The sequence below is a fragment of the Chelonia mydas genome, chromosome 1 (genome assembly GCF_015237465.2).
Source record: "Chelonia mydas isolate rCheMyd1 chromosome 1, rCheMyd1.pri.v2, whole genome shotgun sequence".
Lineage (NCBI taxonomy): Eukaryota > Metazoa > Chordata > Testudines > Cheloniidae > Chelonia > Chelonia mydas.
In genome coordinates this window covers 116,804,665-116,827,302 of record NC_057849.1, presented here as the reverse complement: position 1 = coordinate 116,827,302, position 22,638 = coordinate 116,804,665, and the positions used below count along the sequence as shown (strand labels likewise).

At 42.0% G+C, this 22,638-nt stretch overlaps 1 protein-coding gene across 4 annotated transcripts in view; it reads right to left on the bottom strand.

The window, feature by feature from the left end:
* Nucleotides 1–22,638, bottom strand: part of AFF3 (AF4/FMR2 family member 3) — a 482,362-nt gene that overhangs the window by 117,354 nt on the left and 342,370 nt on the right. For all 4 annotated transcript variants that reach the window (XM_037898291.2, XM_043537046.1, XM_043537051.1 and 1 more), the window contains one exon: nt 3,368–3,419. In XM_037898291.2, the coding sequence (XP_037754219.1) occupies nt 3,368–3,419 (52 nt within the window). The remainder of the gene's footprint in view (nt 1–3,367; nt 3,420–22,638) is intronic.

Genomic DNA, 22,638 nt, shown 5'->3' with positions numbered 1-22,638 from the left:
AAACAGCAGGGGACAAATGTCAGCTAAAGGTGTGGGACCAAGCCATGAAGTTCAGATGGAGAAAGGTAGTTGTAAATTGTGAATCTGGCTGGAGAGTGATTACTCTCATTTAGGCCCATCTCTTGCTAGTCAGATGAACATTTACTACTTTTCTCATCAACAAGGGAAATTACTAAGGATTATTTGTATTACGGTAGTGCCTAAAGGTCCCATCAGAGTTTAGGGCCCCATATTGCTAGGCACGGTATAAATACGCAAAAGAAAAAGCCCATTTCCTGAGGATCTATGCTCTAAGTATACAAGATGGACAATGCATGGGAGTAAAGAAGTATGATTATTTCCATTTTGCAAATGAGGAACGAAGACACTGAGAGATTCAGCAACTTGCTCAAGATCACTCAGACAGTCTTGGTAAAGCCAGGAACTGAACTCAGTCTCCTCAGTTTCAGACCAGTGTCTTAACCACAAGACCAGCTCGCCACTGGGAACAGTTTTAGGAAATCAATTGTTCATAACATATACAAATGATTTAGCTGAAGGCATTCAAAATAGGGGACTAGCTCCTCAGCCCTGCTTCAGTTGATTTATACCTCTTTGGTGGCACAAAGCAGCCATAATGCTGTCTTACCAATTTAGTGTCAGAGAAATTCTTGGGTGGCAAAGAACCACCATAGAGGATCCTACTCCTGGCCCCTTGTATAGAATATATATCCAGGGAAATGGGACAAGGTCAAGGAATTTCTATACTTCCACACTTGTACAATATTCCCCCATTGCCGAATGGCTCCTGGAGGTCATAGGGAGATGATATAAGTCAAAACACCCTTGAAGATGCTCTAATTTACAAGGCGGAACAACTTAGTTCCTGGCCACCCAGGACTGGTGGGAAAGAGGGCAAAAGTGGCATTAAGCACAGCTCGGAGGCAGCGCAGGATTGGGGTCAAGATCTCCAGGATTTCTGAGATAATTAAACTGAGAGGTAGAGTAAATATTAAGGAACAATGATGCAAACAGATTCTATAGGATATTGTTGATTTAGCTGATTGGTCCAGCAGATGGCAAAAGGAGGTCAGTGTCTAAAATATAAAATAATTAGTCTGAAATGGAGGAACCACTTCATGGAAGATGTGCTAATGGAGCTATCTTCCAGCACACTGATCAGGAAAAAGGGGCAACAGCGTAAAAGTCATTGAAACCATTAATGCACTGCACACTAATAATCAAAAAGGTAAACAAGGTATTAGGTGAAAAGAAAAGGAGTACTTGTGGCACCTTAGAGACTAACCAATTTATTTGAGCATAAGCTTTTGTGAGCTACACTTGAAGTGAAGCTGTAGCTGAAGTGAACTGTACTGAAGTGAGCTGTAGCTCACGAAAGCTTATGCTCAAATAAATTGGTTAGTCTCTAAGGTGCCACAAGTACTCCTTTTCTTTTTGCAAATACAGCCTAACACGGCTGTTACTCTGAAAGGTATGAGGTGGTATAAGATGAAAAATAGATTATACAAAACAAGAAGGCGATACTGTAATATTCTATTGCATGGTACTCAGTATTCCAGAAGCTAACATTCACAATACCAGTTGCTGAGCCATAGGAAAGGTATTATTAGCTTGAAGATGTGGCACAGGGAGAAAGAGATGTCAGGTCTGTGGAAGTAGGCAGGAATTAACAGCAATTTCCTCCCCCAAAATGTATTATGTTCTTATACCCTGCATTCCTTGACTAGCATACACCTTCTTATCCCTATCTCCATTTGCCATGGGAAATATAGATTCATATGCCTATTTTCTACCATTTTCAGAAACAGCCACCCTGTCCCATGTTTCCATGATTCCAAATCCCATCCTTAATTGAGACTCATCTCTTCTTCCTTAACTCAATGGTTTACTGTGACTCCTAAATCCTAACTTTTACTTCCTAAAACACATAATCCTACTCCTTGAACCCAACAATTCCTTGAGCTCATTACTGTTCCCAGAACATTCTCTTTGTCTCTTATTTCGCCTTGCCCTAGTCTGTCTACACACTGTACATTAAACTGCCTAGACATGCAAGAAAAGTAATTAACTCGGACGTGTTTCGGGATCCCTTGCAAGAAATACATTAAACAAAAAGAAATTTTCTAAATATGGTAAACAACTTTAATCCATGCGCTGAATCTTCTTAACACCCAACTGTTTTATTCAAAATTGGTGAAATATTAGTTTATCTAATATAAATGTTTATAGTTTGCAGCATGTTTTAAAATACAGATGCTTAGGCTACGTCTACACTGTGAGCCAGGGGTGTGATTTTGAGCTTGTGTCAACATACTTGCACTAGCTCTCATTGAGCAAGCGCACTAAAAACAGTAGTGTGGCTGCAGTAGCATGGGCAGCGGCGGCCGCCCCAAGTACATACCCAGGGGATCCAGGCAGGCTGGTATTCTGGGTGGCTAGCCCATGTTGCTGCTCACTGCCGTCTGTGCTATTGTGGCTACACTACTATTTTTAGTGCTCTAGCTCAGTGTTTAGCAACCTTTTTGATACCAGGGACTGGCTTGCTGCCTTTCTAACCTGTGTCAGGGAGATCTCAGGAACTGGCCGCGGTCCATATACCGGACCTTGAGAAAAACTGCTCCAGCTCCAGTGGTTTTCAACCTTTTTCATTTGCAGACCCCTAAAAAATTTCAAATGGAAGTGCGGACCCCTTTGGAAATCTTAGCCATAGTCTACAGACCTTAGTAGACGCAGACGACAGGTTGAAAACCACTGCTCTAGCTCAATAAGAGGTAGCATGACTATGTCTGCCGGAACTGGGAATCACACCCCCAGCTCCAAGTGTAGATGTAGCCAAACTAAAGAGAAATTAAAAACAATGAGATCAACCTTTTCACACCTGGGCACCTAAAGTAATGCACATAAATTCATGTACCAACATGTAAGTGGCCTGGGTTGCAGAAGTACTGAGCACCTGCAAATCCCATCAACTTCAATGGCAGATGAGCACCTTTTGAAAATCAGACCATTTTAATTTTCGGTGCCAGATATAGATTTAGGACCTTTGGACACCCAGGTTTGAAGATTTGGACGTGAATCTTTAATACAGAATTATTTTTTTATTTAAAAAACAGACGTATCCAAAAATATTTCCGAATTACATCCAGCTAATAAATCAAGAGCAGTGTAGCACATTTCCACTAAATACAGTAGTTAAAACAAACAATCTGGCACGAAACAAGCACATCTGGTATTCCATTTACAGTACTTTAAATTATTTTGATAACCTCTACACATACTTTAAAAAGTAATAGCGTAATATTACCTGAATAAATCAGACTTGGTATTAAACATTCTACAGATTACATTTGAATTCAGTAGCTCATACCTGGTCATTCTCTTCTTCATCACTACTTAACTTGAGGTCATCTTCTAGCATTCTGGAGAAAGAATAATAGAAAAAGTACATTTTAATTACCCAAATAATTAGACATGAAGTGTTATATCTGTTGCCAATTAGCTTGTTAACTCGTTGTTGACTATTAATACTTGAGGAAACCAATTGATTACTACAGTAGCAATGGATTTTGAGAAGATTATGGTAATTAGAAGCATTACATGACAGATTTTAAATGCTATAAAACAACATTTTTGATGCTGACAGGTGGGCATTCCCCAACAGAAGAAAGATTACTTTGTAGAACTTACAAAGTGCTTTCTAATAGATATTTACACTGGCACTGTTGTGACATCAAATAAGACTGACCTCATGTTTCCCAAAGGCCATTTTTTTGCTCAAGTACAGCTTGAAGCAATGCTGGCTTATCGATTGAAATAATTAAAACAATACTATAATTCCACAATGCTCAGAAGAATTTATCAGTATCATTTGAAAATAGACAAGATCTCACCTTTTCTAATGAGGATTTCATCCCTTTTCCCCAAACCATCACCAAAAATATTTAAATTTGCATGCAAAAAAAGGAGCTTGTTTTCAACCTAGAATTTTATTGCAACCTAGAGTTAAATAACTAGCAGTTAAAGGAATTTCGGAGGTGTGAAGACTTTCCCCACTATTTGAAAGGTCTCCAGTGAAGGGATCCTACTCTTTAAAAAAAAAAAAGTGTCTAATAATAGTCATTGGAAAAGTAGCTAATTTTTCTTGTAGTCTGGGAAAAGTGAATCTGTAATTCAGTCTTGACTCCAAAAGAAAGTTTGGTGAACAATTTAAATGCATTCTGTGATGTGGGTGGTCCCCAGAATGTAAATATATAAAGGAGACGTATGTAATCATCTCAAACCACCTCCTTGTACTTGTGCCTAATCTCACGAGAAGGTGGCTGAAAAACCTAATTCTTAAATGGATAACAGGGTGTATGTTTCACGAGAGCACACAGAAGGCAAAGGAGCACCATATCCAAAAGGAGCACACAGCCTAGCCACCCTTCTATAAGACTCACAGCTACTGGTACCACTAGCAGTTTACCACTGCAGCTACAGAACAAAGAGCACCTCATTGCTGCAGAAGTACCTTGGTTTCAGCTTCCAGGTTAATCCATGCTCTTAATAAGGTTGGGAAGGCTGATGCTACCTCCAACTGCAGTAGTGGAAAGTTGGACTGTAAAGGGTAACTCCTACTATCCCACAGTCTAATTAACCCTCTTGCTGTTTTTTCTGGATTTACTGCTACTTATTCAAAGCTTCTTTCTCTGTGGTAGAGATTCAAAACTGAAGTGCCAGCTTCAGCAAAATCTGGCTGCAAACTGAGGACATGTCTACACTACAGTTTTGTTGACAAAACAGTGGAGATGTATACACTGCAATGCTCCTCCGCTGCTGTAACTCTCTTGCTATGCCGACATAATAAAACCACCTGGACAAGAGCCACACAGTTTTTTGCAATGAAGTTAGAATGAGGCAGTGCCAGTGTAGACACTGCGTTGCTTATGGCACCCTCATAGACCTCCAGGAGATGACCCCTAATACCCATCATGACCGCTCTGGTCACCACTTTGAACTCCGCTGCCCTGCAGCCAGGTACACAGGCATGCGATCCTCCCCCATTTAAAGACCTGGGAATTTTTGAAATTCTACTTCCTGTTTTCTCAGCGTGGACAGCTCACATAGCATCTTCCCATGGCAGCTCCCTGCAGCAAACGTACTCCAGGCAGGCTTGTAACGGAGTTGGTGGATCTGCTAGGTCTGTGGGGAGAGGAGGCTGTGCAGTCATAGCTCTGCAATAGCCATAGGAACTTCAATAATTATGGGCAGATTGCTCATGGCACGGAGCGGAATGGGTATGAGAGGGACACGCAGCAGTGTTGCGCAAAGATTAAGGAACTGAGGCAGGCACACAAGAAAGTAAGGGAGGCCAATTGTCAGTCTGGTGTGTTGCCAAAGACATGCCGCTTTTACAAGGAGCTACCTGCATCCTTGGTGGCGACCCCGACTCCACTGCCAAGAGCCCCGTGGATACTCCATGGGGACTGGAGGCAGTGGAGTGAACCCTGAGGACAAAGTGGTGGATGAGGAAGAGGAGTTGGAGGAGGATCGGGATGGAGGACAGGTGACAGGGTTGTCTGGTGGCATGGCATGTTTCAATCTCTGGAGGGATCTAGCCAGCCCCAGCACTCTGGCTCTGGCATGCCGGATGCAGGACAGGGGAGCTCTGGTAAGTACTCATTGTGCTTCGATATTGCAGGGAGAAATGAGCTAGAGCTATTTTTGTTTCCAGGGTAGAAGAGGGATAGAAATAACCAACAGTAGCACTGTATGCATCTATTTCTCACTCCCCTGTGTAGCTAGACTGGGGGAGGGGCATGTGGAAAAGTTTGTTGATGCACACCGGGATGTCCCGGGAATCCTCCATACTGATCTCTAGGAAACTTTTGTGGAAGTACTCTGCAATCCTTTGCTACACCAATCAGCAGTTATGTCTGCAGGCACCAAAGCAGCACACAGGTGAGCAGCATATGGACTTGGTCTGCAGTCACACACATGCAGGAGCATCCTCGGTTACCCTCAGGAGCAAGATATCAGCTTCTATTACTCCGCCTGTGGAAAACAGTGCCAGTATTCAGAATAGTGTCCCTAAGTGCTTGTAGTGATTAATGATCCACCATTAACCTCCCCCCCGATTTGTCCCATCTTACTCCCTTTCCTTTGTGCCTAACTCACCATGGTTAGGGCTCTCGATGTGCTGTATGCTTGCCAAGGGAAAGTGAGAAAGTGGTGTATGTAATTTGTATGAATCAAGGTGGTGCATGCACTCACAATAGTGCCTCTGTCGATTGTTTCTATAGCTTTTGGAGATATGGCCTTGAGAGTCTCCTCCTGAACACCGGCCGAGGAGCTCAGTCTGATAAGGAGATGTACCAGGAGGAGTAAAGAAGACATGTTCAAGGAAGTGCTATCATCATCTGATCCTGCAGATAGCAAGGAGAGAGCTTGGAGAGAGGCTATCAGTGAAAAACTGCAAATGGATAGCCAGAAGAGGAAACAGGGGAAGGAGCAGATCATACAGCTGTTCGAGGACCAAACGGACATGCTGAGGTCCCTGACTGTGCTGCAGGAAGAACACATCCATACTCGCCTCCCCCTGCAGCCATTTCAGAACTGCCTTCCATGGCCTCCCCAAAATCCCACACACACACATCCCTTGTATGTTCCTGGCCCACCACAGTACCCCAGACACTCCACCCTTAGAGGCATGTTTCACAATGACAGCTGCACATACACCCAGCTGTGAGAGCCTCATTAAAAAGTGCTCTTCATTGTAATGTCCCTTCTAGGTAATAGAAATGTTTGTATAGCTGTTAAATAAAAATGAACTTATGGAAAGAAAACAAATCTTTATTGGACTACATATGATGGCTGCTGATGAAATTCATACACAACAGCAATAGTAGCATTTGAAGAGTACACTTAATGCACTCAGCAATCATTACAAGGGGAATATTACAGTGCAACTTTTGGGTGTGGGAGGGAGCAGGGGATTGGGGAATGGGAGGGGGTGAGGTGGGCTCTGGGCGGTGTTTACCTGGGGTGCTCCCCAGTAGCAGCGACATCCCCCTCGCTCAGCTGCTAGGCAGAGGCATGGCCAGCCAGTTCTGTGCACTGCCTCTGCCCACAGCACTACTCCCCCCACAGCATATGTCCTATCACACTGATGGAGCCAGTGTTCCTTCTGGTGATGTTTCTTTACCTCAGCTGGACAGCTGCTTTCTCACAGATCCATATAGAAGGACCAGCAGAGGTCCCGGGCTGCGCGCCACTGCCCGCCCCCCCAGCACCCGGTCCACCTTCCCTCAGCATCTGAGGGAGCCCTGGGCAGCCCCCACAAGTTTTAGTCATGGGTATTTTTAGTAAAAGTCATGGACGGGTCACGGGCCGTGAATTTTTGTTTACTGCCCATGACCTGTCCATGACTTTTACTAAAAATACCCATGACTAAAACGTAGCCTTAATTACAGAAGACACAGTACTGGGGCTCACTGTCAAAATTTTCCTTCAAAGCCTCCCTGATTCAAATAGCCCCCCGCCTTGAGTCTTTCTAATTGCCCTGGTGTCTGGTTGCTCAAAAGCAGCCACCAGCCGATCCACCTCAAGGCTCCACCCCTGCAGAAACATTCCCCACTTACTTTCACAAATGTTATGCAGAGCATAGCAGGCTGCTATGACCATGGGAATATTTTCCTCATTGAGGTCTAGCCTGCTAAAAAGGCAGCACCAGTGACCCTTTAATCTGCCAAAGGCACATTCCACAGTCATTCTGCATCTCCTGAGCCTGTTGTTGAAGTGCTCCTTGCTGCTGTCAAGGTTTCCGATATAAGGCTTCATGAGCCATGGGAACAAGGGGTAGGCTGGGTCTCCCAGGATCACAATTGGCATTTCCACATCCCCAATTACAATCTTCTGGTCTGGAAAGAAAGTCCTGCATGTAGCTTTCTATACAGGTCAGTGTTTCTGAAGATGCGTGCGTCACGCACCTTCGCTGACCATCCCACTTTGATGTGGTGAAATGACCTGGTGATCCACCAGCGCTTGTAATACCATAGAGAAGTAGCCCTTTCTGTTGATATAGTCCATTGCAAGGTGGTCTGGGGTCAAAATTGGGATATACGTGCCATCTATCGTCTGCCGCAGCTAGGGAATCCCATTGCTGCAAAGCCATCCACTATTTCCCACACATTGCCCAGACTACTGTCTTTTGTAACAGGAGACAATTAATGGCCCTGAGCACTTGCATCACTTCAACCCCTACAGTAGATGTTCCAAATTGATTTGTGACTGATCGGTAGCAGTCTGGAGTTGCCAGCTTCCACACAACAATCGCCACTCAATTCTCCACTGTGAGGGCAGCTCTCATTTTGGTGTCCTAAGGCGACTGCTCACAGAAGCACTTATGGATCTGCGAGAAAGCAGCTGTCCAGCTGAGGTAAAGAAACATCACCAGAAGGAACACTGGCTCCATCAGTGTGATAGGACATATGCTCAGTGTATTTTGTTTTCATGTTAGGTTTTTATATTTTTTTTCAGAATTTTCAGAGTGGGGATTGAAATCAGCATTCTATTATATGCTACACCAGAACTTCTTGTTTCTTTCCCCTCCTTAGGGTTCAGTTATGAAAATCAAGAAAATAACTGGAAAGAGTCTTAGGAAGTCACTTGCAAAAATAAGCTACTGTCAGCATCAAGATACCACTGCCATGCACCAGAGAGAACACAAAATCCATCAGTGCAGTTCTGAAATGTGTAACAGATGCCAGATTAAAACTGGGAACTTCAGGCATAGCATGGAACCAGAGAAACTGGAGATAAAATGGGTTGGGTTACATCTTGTGACCAGGACCCTGGGGCATAATTCTTCTGAATAGGAGCTCCACCAGAGCTTTTTCTAGCTTTAAATATTGTAACTGAAGTGATGAGGCTTAAACCACTTCTCTTTGAGAGACAATTCTAAAATATCACAGATCTCAATTTTACAAAAAAGTTAAAAATAAATCCTGAGTTCCAACTTGAAAGTATTTTTTTGTAAATTTTATCACACTTCAGTTATTTCCCTCAGACAACCATAAACTAAAGGCTTGCCTATACTAGAAAATTAAGTCAATTTAAGTTAAGTCAATGTACAGCCAACACAGTAATTAAAGTGGTGCTTCATGTCCACACTATGTTCCACCTGTTGGTGGGGCATGCCCTGACTAGGAGTGCTTCCACCGACTGAGGTAGGGGATTGTGGGACACTGACAGCTGCAGTTCAGCAGCCCTGAGACTGACAGCCTCAACTATCAGCCTCCTCTCCCCCCTGCTCCAGTGCTGACAGCCCAAGCTGTCAGCCAGGGGCCAGGCTCACAGCTGGAGCCCTCCCCCCGAGGCCCGGGTGCTGACAGCTCCAGCTAGTGCCTGGTGACAGCTCGGGCTGTGAGCACCAGGGTGGGAGGAGCTCCAGCTCTCAGCCCTACTCAGGGCTGACAGAGAACAGGTGATGTAAGAACTCAGTGTCTACATGGACACTGTGCTGCTCTAACGACACCAACCTAAGCACAACACCTCTAGTCGAGGTGGAGTTATTATGTTTGTGTAGCAGGCGACTTACTTCGGCAGAAGCAGCATTCTAGTGTAAACACTGACATAATTAGGTTGATGTAAGCCACCTTGTGTCAACCTAACTCTGTAGTGTAAGCTAGGCCTTTATCCTGTTTCTCCTTGGTGATTTTACTCATCTGATACTTGTTTCTTCTATTTCAGACAGCCAGCTTGTTATTGTATAGCTATAGTAATACATTAGAAACAAAAAGACATTCTTTACAAAGAGTATAGAAAACCATTAAAAATATTGCTACAGGAAATCAGAATCATAGAGTGTGGCTGGTTTTCAAAATGTCCTGGATTATTTCATGCTCATAATAACCTTTGCAATTTTACAAGTCGAAATAAGGATAATAATTAGTTTGCTGTAATGTGCTCAACTTGTGACAACACTCGAAGACCACTCAAACTTAAGATAGTGCAGAATGCAGCTGCCTGATTACTTAGTTGTGTTCCTTTATTATACATATATATTACTGTGGTTGTGGTGCCTGGAAGGGTCACATTGAGAATGCTTACTCAGGGCAAACAGCAAGGAATAGGGTAGACAATCCCTACAGAATAAACTGGTTTATTCTATAATTAGATTCAGCAAGCCAGTAACAAAACAGCGTCTATGACACCACATTGGAGAAGTCAAATATAATCCCCTTTAAGCAATCCAACCTTTGGCTCCCATCTAGACAGCCAATGCTAATATAGTGAGGGGTTATTGAAAACCTTATTCACCGTAATTAAAGTTCTACCACTCCCAAAAGACCACTGACCTTACCCAAATACACCCTTACAGCAATCCTTATTAACAAAATCTAAGATTTATTAATAAAAGAGAGTTATACATAGTTAAGAGATCAATATACATACAAATTTGTGTAAAATCCTTAGGTCAGTTTCATAGCAGAGATGGTGAGGAAGGTGGCTTTGCGCATATGAAAGTTCTGTAGTCACTGCTCATCATCCCATACCTGCAACACGATGCTATCCCACCACTCAGTGATTATTTCCCGAGCCCAGTACAGACGGTCCACCATGTGCAGTTGCTCTGTGAATGCCAACATCAATCTTGAATTGTTACTTTCCATGGCACACAGCAGGGCAAACACCACAGTGTCATTATCAGATTCGCAGCTCATGAAATATTGCAAGATCAACCCTATTGTGTTCTTAACGCTCATCACAAGATTGGAGAGCAATGCAGGATCCATGCTTTCAGACAGAGATGACAGAAGCACAGTTTACAGGAGTTGTTGAAAAGTGGCGTGATACATAGTAGGAAGCCCATGCAATGATGGGACAAAGAAAACCGCATCATGGAACGCTGAGCCTACCACGATGTGCTGCGATCCCTGCCCAGAGCACCCAGTGGCAGATGGTGGTGAGTTGCACAGTGAGATAGCTTCCCACGGTGCAGTGCTTTCTCTGTCAATGCAAGACCGCCAACCGTGGACATGCTTCACCGTCGCAAGATTCGTTATGTGAATGTGAACAAGCGGTTTAATTACAGCGGTGGAGGATTGTCGATGTAGCTTAAATCGACTTAACTCTGTAGGGCAGACATAACGTCAGACACCCTAACGATAGGTGCTGTATAAGAACTCAGGTTAGATAAAGAGACAAGAGTGGCTGCCACTGAAATCAGTTTGAGCTTAATGTGTATATTTTCTTGTTGTATAACCACTCTTTAGTAAAGCCTAGATAGAAATGATAACAATCAAAATATGAACAGTATAACAGCGATCCCCAAAGTGCTATATCTAACATCAGCAGTACATGGAGAAGTAGTTGATAAATATGTTAGCTGATATTTTCTATTTAACGGTATCCCTTAGAACAAAATATCTGGAGTCTGAAATGAAGTTAACTAAGATAGCATATTAAAACATTGTATTTTGATGAAATACACATTTTAAAATACTTAATCAGAATAATATATTTGTTTAATATGTGGGCAAGTGTAATATTTATGTCATTAACTAATAATTTCCTTGATTTTAAGAGCTTGGGCAAATTAAGTGATAGTTAAGTACATTGTCACTTATCAATCTTAGCTGTTTCCTGAAATGAAGTTATATTATAATATAAACTACCTTTGTTTATTATAATGTAGCAACCCCTGTTATTAATATAAAAACTACAGATGATGAGCATCACACCCCTCTGTGTGTGTGTGTGTGTGTGTTAATATTTGTGTGTATGACTCTTATTTGTGTGTACAGCAGTTTTTACAAGAGTATGTGTGGCGTTAAGCTAAAATAGAGGAGATATGTGTGGGAATAATTTTATATATGTTTAATGTAACACAAAAATAACAACATTGACTTATCAAGACTGCTTTGTTTTTATGTTTTCTCCATTTTACCTATCCTTTTTCTGTTTGTCTTTTCAGGATTTTAGCCCTTCAGGGAAGACACTGTGTCTGCCTACAAGTCTCTACAGCTCTCTGCACATTTTGGGTGCTACTGTAATATAAATAGACAATCAAGTAACATCTGTGATAGGAAAAAACCTTCCTCCACTGCAGTTTGCTAGAAAACTCAGTCTTTTATTCCTAGAGGAGGATCTGGCCACAGTGGTGCATTTGCCCCCCCTCTCCTGAGTGGATTATTGTAATTCACCAGATATAAAGTGGAATCAATGGAAATCATAGAATATCAGGGTTGGAAGGGACTTCAGGAGGTCATCTAGTCCAACCCCCTGCTCAAAGCAGGACCAACCCCCAATTTTTACCCCCGATCTCTAAACAGTCCCCTCAGGGATTGAACTCACAACCCTCGGTTTAGCAGGCCAATACTCAAACCACTGAGCTATCCCACCCCCTATGCTCCAGCTTGTATAAAATGTGTCTGCTTGCCTAGTGAAGAGGCTAAACTATTGTGAGCACTTAATCCCTGTGCTTCAATCTCTCCACTGGTTCCCAATCTACTTCCATTGTCAGTTTAAAGTCTTGGTCCTGATCTCCAAAGCCACAATCCAGTCAGGTCCCAGGGTCATCAGTTACTGTATCTCCATCCATGACCAATCCTAGACCGCTGCATTCTTCTTGGACCTTGCAGCTTTCAAAACCCAGGATGAAGCGCAAGAGAGCCAGAGATGAAGCATTTGCAATTGAGGAGTTTCAGTTGTGGAATTAGATTCCATAGAAGCTCAGATCAACCCGGAGTCTGAACATGCTTCAAGATCCTTCTCTTTGACAAAACATTTCCACTGTAACTGGCACAATGATAATTTAAAAAAAAAAATCCCCAGGCAGAGCTTCCTTTAAGTAAGGAGGGCAGAAGACAAGAAAAATACATGAAGTCCAAAAGGGACTTTGCCATTGTGTATTTAATTTATCTGAAAAGTGCCCAGGTGTAGATTCAGCAAAGAATGTGCTTAAGTTCATCCTTATTTAGCAAAACATGTAAAATCAAGCCTCTGTCCATCCTTATTCAGAATGGTACTTAAAGCTTAGTGCTTTGATGAATTATTATGGTAAGGGGCAAGAAAGATGTGCGGTGGGTGGGGGTGGGATAGAAATAATAACAGTACAAGCATAGACATTTCAACCATGTTTATAATTACAAAATCTATTTTCCACTGTACCATTCTCAGTATACACGACAGATAGTTCAGTTAGTGATATCACTAGTCCCAAATTTTGAGGTTTTCGTAGTGGACACTGCCATGCCCATGCCCAGTTGAAGAGACAAGTCAAATAAAACGTTGTGAATGAAGGTCAGAAAACGAAAATGGTGAACAAAGAGGTTCTCTGAGAAACATAATTTATGGATTGTACACCTGAGGTTCATCTGTGATAAAGCAGTTAGGTTGGAGCACTTAATTATAAATCTGGAGTGGAATCTGTGCTAGATCATTGAGAACTGCAAGCCTTAAAAGACTCAAGTTAGAGGTTTTCATGCTCTGTAATTAAACAATGTTTTCAATCCTTTTTCTGCAATGAATAACAACAGGTGCAGATATAATTAAATGAAATGAGTAAGGGTTCTGGATATTGAAAAATGCCTAGTCAACCAGCTGCTTAATTTCTACAGTAGCCAATAAAGTGGTTTTAACTGTGGGTGCCTGTGTCACTCAGATGCCATGGTGCGGGAGGGGGACACAGAAGGACTTAGATAATGAGAAATAGAAACAAAGTGAGTGGAATTATAATAGCCTTCTAAGGGATTTGGACACCCAATTTCCATTAATTTCAATGGGAATTGGATGTGCAAATGTCTAAGGTAGTTTTAAAACACATCCAGAGTGTATTATCTTTTGTTATTTGAGGGCTGTTTTCTGAGCCCCTATCACAGGAAGGCAAAGTTCTTTTGTTGACCCAGCTTGTTAGCATGTGTTCAAACTCTGCAGAGAGATGCTGAATAATTCCTGCTGATTCTCTAAGGCAGGAGTATCTTTTTAACTCCACTATGAACATGAAGGATGTGGGAGTTGTTTTTAGTTAAAAGAAACTGGGGACTATGACTAGGGTGACCAGATGTCCCGATTTTATAGGGACAGTCCCGATTTTTGGGTCTTTTTCTTACATAGGTTCCTATTACCCCCCACCCGCTGTCCTGATTTTTCACATTTGCTGTCTGATCACCCTATCTATGACAGAGAGATCTCTGCAGGGAAACTCTAGGGGTAACCAAAATTAAGGAAAAAGTTTAGGCGGAGGTTTACAGCTTTGCTGCTGCTTTTGGAATAAATTATAAAGCCAAACTCCAGGAAGAGACTACATTTGGACTGATACAGGGCTCAAGGCAGGGGAGGAACTCCTTTAGTTTATAGTCACATCTGTTTTGTCTCTTTGTGAGAAATTTAAGGATTCATGTTCAGTCCTTTGAATGACCTAGATCAGTTCGAGGTTATGAGTGGGCTTGGTTCTGCATTCACTTAAACTTTGTTATAATTCCACTGTGCTTCACTTTGTTACTCCTGGTGATGTAAATTGGCATAGATAAGAGAACCAGGGCCAATAGATTTATTTTAAATTCACTTCTGAGGTATTCCCAATTTCTTAACTTAATAACCTCCCTCCCCAACTCCACTCATTGTTTATTGAAGAGTTAAATGTTCAGCATTAGCGGGGTTGTTTGGACTGAACAAATTACTTTTTCGTTTGTACACAAAAAGACAAGAGAACTGACCCTGATAATTATGAATATAGCTTATACGGTCAGGGCAATTTTGTGTGTCCTTTTGCTGAATTAGGCCAAAACTCTGAAGAAATTCTTTTTCCAGCATGGGCACTGTTGATATTTTCAAGCCTAATGCTCAAATAACTTTTGAAACTGGAAAGGGAAAATATTGCTACATCTCATTTAAATTATTAGCTCTATTACTTCAGCAGAGAAGCATGAGAATAATTTGCACACTTTATTGCACAAGTGTATTATATATTGCAACAATCACAAGCAACAATTTGTTTTAAAATGTGATGCAGAAATTATCACCTTTTGTAATTCACCGGTGAAAATGTTAATCATTAACACATAATATCATGAAACATACTCAGTTTTATTTTAATGCAAGACAATGTCCCAGCAAGTGAATAGATTATAGTATACCATTCGAATTGAAGCACTTCTATCATTCATTTTCCATATTTCTGCTCTTTATGTAGCAATGAGATAAAAGTAGTGGAAAAATGCTTTGATTTCACTTGGATAGTTAAAGAATACCTTGACAAAAATGCCACCCACCTGCCTCAACTGGTGGGGAACTTGATGAGGCCAGTGGTGAAAGGGTACAGCCCAAGAAGCAAGGGAGGGAGACACTCACCAAGGGACACTAGGCAGCCCCTTCCCCTGGGAGTCTCTGGTACCCAATGACCAGCTGGCGAGAGGGGTGCTGATGGGCCAGCATTCCCCAGCTCTCAGGATTTAACCTGAGACAGGGGGCATGTGGAGCCTCTTTTGGCTCCATCCAGCAACCTCACCCTACCCACCTGAACGAGGAACGGGAATCCAGCCAGATGGATGCTGCAGGTCTAGCCAATCGCCCATTGTGGGTCAGGAAAGAATTTTTTCTTCCCTGGATCAATTGGTAGAGGACCAAGGAGCTTTTTGCCTTCCTTGCAGCACCTTCAAGCCACGGTGAGTTAAGTAGGAACGTGCTTAGTACTTATCTGAGGTACTGGGGCGGAGCTGTTTATTCCTTGCAATTTGTGGTGGATTTCCTTTGTGGTTATAAGGATAAAATGAATGATTCCCAGGGGTAAAAGACCTGGGATTTTGGTGATGGGCCTTGGGCTCATGGGATAGGATCGAGGTCAGACCTTGTGGCTCTGGTGGGCTCAGGTCCCCATTCTTTTGCACCCTGTGTCCCCCTTGCAGGGGGGAAGGTGCTAGGACTCAGAGAGAACTGAATCCTGCGGGGTAGGCTGAGGAGATCCTACCCCGAGTTATGAGTTATATGGTGAGGAGCCCTGTAATTCCTGCACTGGAACCGATTAAATGCCTGGTATAGGAGAGTATGGGTGATTGGCAGGTACTACGCCTCCCCTGTGCTAAAGGTTAATAAAAGTTGCAGCCTGTCACTTAATTCCATGCATGTGTCTGTCCTCATTTTGCTGCTATGAAGAGGAGGTGCTCAAGATGAAAATCTGTCAACTGACTGCTCATTCAAGTTTACACTGTTATGTTTATTCAGCTGACAAAGATCTTAATGGGCCAAATTATCCTATTCCTTTCACCTGTAAAATTGAAACTTTATATCTACTGTTTATTTTCTTCCAAAAATTTCATACTCTGATAGAGGCAGAAGAAAAACAACTCCAGATTGTTGGAAGAAAATCTTTCCTGGAAGCACAAACATTTTATAAGACTTTGGCTCTGTTACCAGAAAAGTGGGAGATCTGGACCTGACTCTGTAACCCTTTCATCAGGAGGCCTTACTCATGCAAACAGTCCTGTTGATGTTAATAGGATTATTTTCACAAGTAAGCAATACTCATGTGAATTAGGGTTACAGGATTGGGACACTAATATCACAAATGTAACTTCAGCCTCTGTTTGTCATTTTAAATTAAATAAAGGGAGAAATTCACCTGGAAAAAACATGAGCGCTTCATGAGAGACGGATACATGTTTCCTTCCTTTTAGAAAAGGGACACACATATTATTGTTATTACCTTGGTTACCTATACATAACAGATGGCCAGGTAAAGCTAATGCTCAACTATAACCAAAACAAGTATTTCAAATAGGCTTGGTTGTTAACACAAAATGTAAGAATAGCTGCTTCATAGAGCAATGGTTTTTAATCAATTGGATTCTAATTGCTGACATTTTTCACTTTCAAATCTTACATTACAAATTCTTAATTTTAAAAAAAGTTAATCAATTTGTATTATTTATTTTGTGCAAAACTAAAGAGATAAGACTATGGATAAGAGAACTGTAAAGAATTAGAACAGTAGGGCAATTTGCAAATTAGAGCTTTTAACAGAGCCTCTAGGATTTTAAAATGTGTTCTCTCTCAAAAACACTGTTTGAAAATGAAGCTTAAACTACACAGAAAAAAAACAAACCCGTTTGAGCCTAAGTTCCATTATAAAGCCTCACATAGAAAAACATGCATGTGTAGAATACTGTCAAAGCTAAGTAAAAATAGAGTGGTCAAGCCAGTAAAAGCAGGCAGGTACAGTATTAATGTACTTAATGCTGGAATGAAGTATATATATCAATGCGAGATTTAATTATGGAACGTAGCGTCTAAATGCTTGAAAAAGTGACAGTCTATAGTAACAGAATTAGCAATTTCAATAAAAAATAGCTGCTTAAAAGGAAGGTTTTCTTCTCTTGGATTGAATCCATCTGAGATGTTCTACATATCTGTTCAAAACCAATTAAACTGGCTAAATGCATTGTTAAATTCTCATCACACTGATGGCATCATCTGAAATGCAAGACAATCCTTCCAGAGTAATGCAACGGTCATTTTCTCATATCAGTAGAACTTGAAATAAAACTTCTCGAGGACAAATTGTTAGAAACCAGCCTGATGATGGACTGTGGGAATCAAAGATAAAAGGTGCATAGCCACAGATTTCTTTCCTCCCAAAGAAGATGAGAAAGGAAGAAAACACCACCTGTTTGGTGGACTTCACATACTCCATAGATCTGAGACTTGGGGCCAAAATTTTCAACCTCGGGTACCTATAGATAACTAAATCTGTATTTAAGCATCTGAAAAAAAAGTATCCTGCTTTTCAGATGTGCTGAGCACCTGCAGCTCCCACTGACTTCAGTATTGCTACTTGCAAGAGATCATGTTAAATACAGAAGGTGAATGCAGTACCTTCTTGAGCTTCATCACAATTTGGTATTTTTGCTATGTACCACTACTGTTAAGCCAAGTGGTCTTGAATATGTTGACACAGAATGCAGAACCAAAAATCAAACTATGGTACAGAAAGAGAGAATAAAGATAACCCAATCATGTGCTGAAATCTCTAATTAATTGGACGGACTGCAAGGAAAGCTATCTATTTCCACACATCACTCAGTTCTCCCATCAGATTAGAGTTGGGGGAGAAGGGCCCAAAATAACTCCTTAAAAATGGAAGACTTTCTTCAGAAAAACTTAAAAATGAATTAACATAAGCCCACTTCACGATCAAGGAAGCAACAAAAAAACGCATATACAGAGAGAGACAGAGAGGGAAGAATGATGAGTTACTTAAAAGAAGCTCCTTCCTAAGTACCAGCCTAAATATTCCCTCCACTCAGGAAACCTGCCAAAGTTTCAAGGCTTATCATTTAATGGGTGGCATAAGAAAACAGGTTTAGGAAGTAAAAGCTTAGAAAGAGCTGCTCAGAATTTTCCAACTCATTTCTTGCCTCCCCACCTCCATTCATTCCATTCCTGCTGTGAGTGATTAGCAGTAGTTCTTCTAAATTTATTTTCCTGACTTTCTGACAACGGTCTGCTGCTGTCTATTACAAAATATTACTTAATTGTTAAATGTGAAAGGAAATAAGAGTGCTTGAACTGCCGCTGCTTTCTATGCCTGTTGTCACAGTATGAATCTTGGGGTGTTTAAATTCTTTAGAGTCTCAGAATTTTCATTATAAGTCAGTTGCAGCTGCCGAAGGTGCAATATCACATTTTGGAGTTGTTGGTCATTTTTATTTCTGCCCCTTCTTCCGACAGCCTTTCGTTAAAATCATCTGTTCTCTATCCACCTCTCACTCCCATTTGTAACTCTGTACTGTGGCCCAAGGCAAAACTGCCATTCCATTGCAGACAACTGCAGATACCTGTAAAACACGGAACCTCCATTTAGCAGTGTCCATACATGAGGCTGGATTAGCATTTACTCAGATCACATTGGTTGGGTGGAGCAAATGTAACCCATTGGTGTATGTGTGTCACAGGTCTCCTTCTCTGCCTGATCTGCAGCGGATATGAGTCTGTCACAGCTCCAGCTAGTGAACCTTGGCTTTTAAACTCAAGCTTTACCAGTTCAGGCTTTTAGTTCAATCTCTAGTGTGTTGGGCAGGATGGTGGCTGTCTTGTGGACATTCTGAATGCTTGGTTTTCTTCCTGGCTCCCAAAGCACACCTTTTGGTTAGTCTTTGGTCCTAGAGCACTTGCCCCAGTAGGAGGAGCACACAGCAATGCTTTACTACAGCTACTCTTTGTATATGGAGAGTGTGGAGTTTTGCTTTTCCCTCTTCTTCCTTCCTTTCATGTCTCATCTCTATCCCTTCTAAATATTCCAAAATACAAATATTCCACTGGATGCAAATGTAATAGGTTACACTTTTTACGTTTCCATTTTAACAAAGTATGAGGGGTGAAATCCCAGCCCCACTGAAGTTAAGGGGAGTTCTGCCATTGATTTCATTATGGCCAAGATTCCATCCAGGATAAAACAATTTAGAAATCTCTGGGAAAATTAGTCCAGCTAGCAGATATTTATACGAGATTACACTGAAACTTGTTCCAGAGATCACCCCTTGCTGGACAATCTCCTGTCTGAAAAGACTGTCCCACAGAATCCTCAAGTGCAACAAGAACAGATCTGCTCCACAATTACTAGATGACTAACTCCATTATTACTACTTGTATTACCGTAGCACCGGGAGGCCCCAGCTGAAAGCAGGGTTCCACTGATGCTATGTGCTGTATAAACATATAGAAGGAGATAGTCCCTGCCCTGGAGAGCTTACAGTCTAATGAGACAAAACATATAGAAGGTGGCAGGAAGGAATTATTATTCCAATTTTTCAATTGGGGAACTGAGGCAGAGGAAGATTAAGTGACTTCCCCAAGGTCATATGGGAAGTCAGTGGCAGTCAGGAACTCAAGTCAGATCTCCTCAGTCAAGATTTGAGTCTCAGTTCAGTGTTTTAATTACAAAACCATTACTTCCTTCAGTATCCAACAGACTTTTGTTGGACTCTAGAGTGATACTTAAGACTGGTTTCACTGTATGTTATTCCTACTGTACACACAGCCTACTATGCTTCCTGTACTGTGGCCTGGAAAAACATAATCCTGGGGCCAGATTCTGACTGGCCCTTTTGTGAATGTACGAGGGGCGGTAGGAAGAATGTAGGAAGCCTTTCCCACCCTTGTATGGCCCTTGTCTGTACCAGGCAGAATTGCAGTCCCTGCACTTCAGGATTGTGCCAGGATCACAGTGCCCCAGAGAAGCATGAGGGAGGCAGGGTCACGGCATGAGTCCTGCTCTGCACCACCAAGGAGTGCAGTAGCAGGTGAACTTTCCCTGCATATAGGTGAAACCCGAGAATGCTCCCCATAGACGGGTGTAGCTTCACAGCATCCCTCATTCTGATCTGCCTCTAGCAGGAACAGCCCAGACCCCTATGATCTGTGCCAAAGTCATTCTGTGCTTTAACCCTCCCTTTTCCTTTGCACGATTATTTTCTGTAAGATGAATTTTGGAGTTGTGTTTTTTATCTTTAGAAAATGCCTTTTTGTACAGCTTGCAATAACGTTGAAAAATTAATTCTTGGATTTGGGTTTTTCATGTTAAGTATTTAGTGTCTGAGATTAAATAAATAATAAATGAGTGAAACAGCTCACAGGTACAATATATGGAAATACCATCCTGCTCCATTTTGACACCAACCGGTGAAGAAAATGCTTCCTATCAAATACAAATGATGAATTGCAATCATTGCTAAGAATTATTTTGTGACAGAATCTACAACCAAAGATTCATAGATTTTAAGGCTAGATCATCTAGTCTAACCTGCAGGATCTCATGGACCTTAATTTTCACCCAGTTACCTTCGTATTGAGCTCTATAGCTTGTGCTTGACTAAGGTATAACTTATGTTTGGCTAAAGCATGTCTTACAGAAAGTCATCCAGTCTTGATCTGAAGGTATCAAGAGATGGAGAAACCACTCCTTTTGGTAGTTTTCTCCAATGGCTAATCATTCTCATGGTTACAAATCTGTGTCTTATTTCCAATTTGTCTGGTTTCTGCTTCCAGCCATTGGTTCTTTTTGTGTTTTCTCTGCTAAATTAAAGAGCTCTTCAGTACCCAATATTGTCTCTCTATGAAGGTATTTATACACCGTAATCAAATCACTTCTCAATCTTCTTTTTGATAAGCTAAACACCTTGAGCTCTTTAAATCTCTCACTGTAAGGCATTTTCTCCAGCCCTTGAATCATTTTTGTGGCTCTTTTGTGCACCCGCTACCATTTTTCAACATCCTTTTAAAAATGTGGACAGCAGACTCATACTCAGTATTCCAGTAATGGTCTCACCAATGCCATATACATAGGTAAAATCAGCTCCTCAGATGGTCCTCACTCATGGATAGGGTTGCCTAGTGGTCAGGGCTTAAGCCTTCCAAACAGCAGGGCGGGGAGATTGGTAGGGGAACCCTAACCTTCTCACCCACCGGGCTCTGGCCCAGGGCCCTCTGAGGGCTAGCAAAGATCTGACAGCCCGGGGCACCTTCTGTCCTCCATGGGCCACTTCCCACCATCTCACAGTTGTCAAAAGTTCACAGTCTGTGCGAGGTGATGTGCAGGAGGTCAGCTCACCGCTTTGCACCTCCTTGTGGCTGTGCTTGGCATGGTAGCTCCCTCCATCTTGGGGCAGTAGCTGCCTTCTCCTGTGGCGTGGCCCCTAAATCTCTCCCCTGTTGGGGTAGTCCATAAACCAAACAAGGGGAAATAACACAAACAAACTGAGTCCATATGACAGAGAGAAGAAAATGCCTCCCTCTCAGAGTGCACCTGAAACAGGTTCTCCCTTCCCTCAGGGAGGGATCTTTGGGCAGTTGTTATAGGGAGAGATCCTGCCTTCCCTCAGCTCTTCTCTTGGGAGCTGTGAGTTGCAGGTCTTCTCTCTTCCCTGGTCTGCTTCCAAGTGAGCTGTTCTGCTCCCTTTTAACCCCTCCTTCAGTCTGTGCATCTCCTGGCATGGTGGCGTGGGGCTGGCTGATCCGAGAGCAACTCCTTAACCCCTTGTTGCTCAGTGTGGGGTTTGTATACCAGTCATACCTCCCTATTCCTAGTCACTACTCCATGTACATCCAAAGATTGTGTTAGCCCTTTTTGACACAGTACTACACTGGGAACTTTTGTTCAGCTGCTTGTCCATAATGACCCATAGATCCTTTTCAGAATCACTGCTTTCCAGGATACAGTCCCCTATCCTGTAGGCATGGCCGGCTTTCCTTGTCCCTGTATGTATAACTTTGCATTTCACTGTATTAAAACACACTTTGTTTGAATGAGCCTAGCTTACCAAGTGATCCAGATAATTCTGTATGACTACCCTGTCCATATCAATATTTACAATGCCACCACTTTGTCATCCACAAATTTTATCAGAAGTGGTTTTTTACTTACTTTCAGAAATGTTGAACACAATTAAGCCAAGTACCAATCACTGCAGAACCCCAATATAAGCATCCCCATTCAGTAATGATTCCCCGATAATGACTATCTTTGGATCCGTCAACTTGCCAGTTATTAATCTACTTACTGTGTGCTTTGTTGATACTATATAGTGCTGATTTTTTAATCAGAATTTCAATAAGCCAAACACCTTATAAAACTCTATTACACCTCCACAGTTATCATTATCA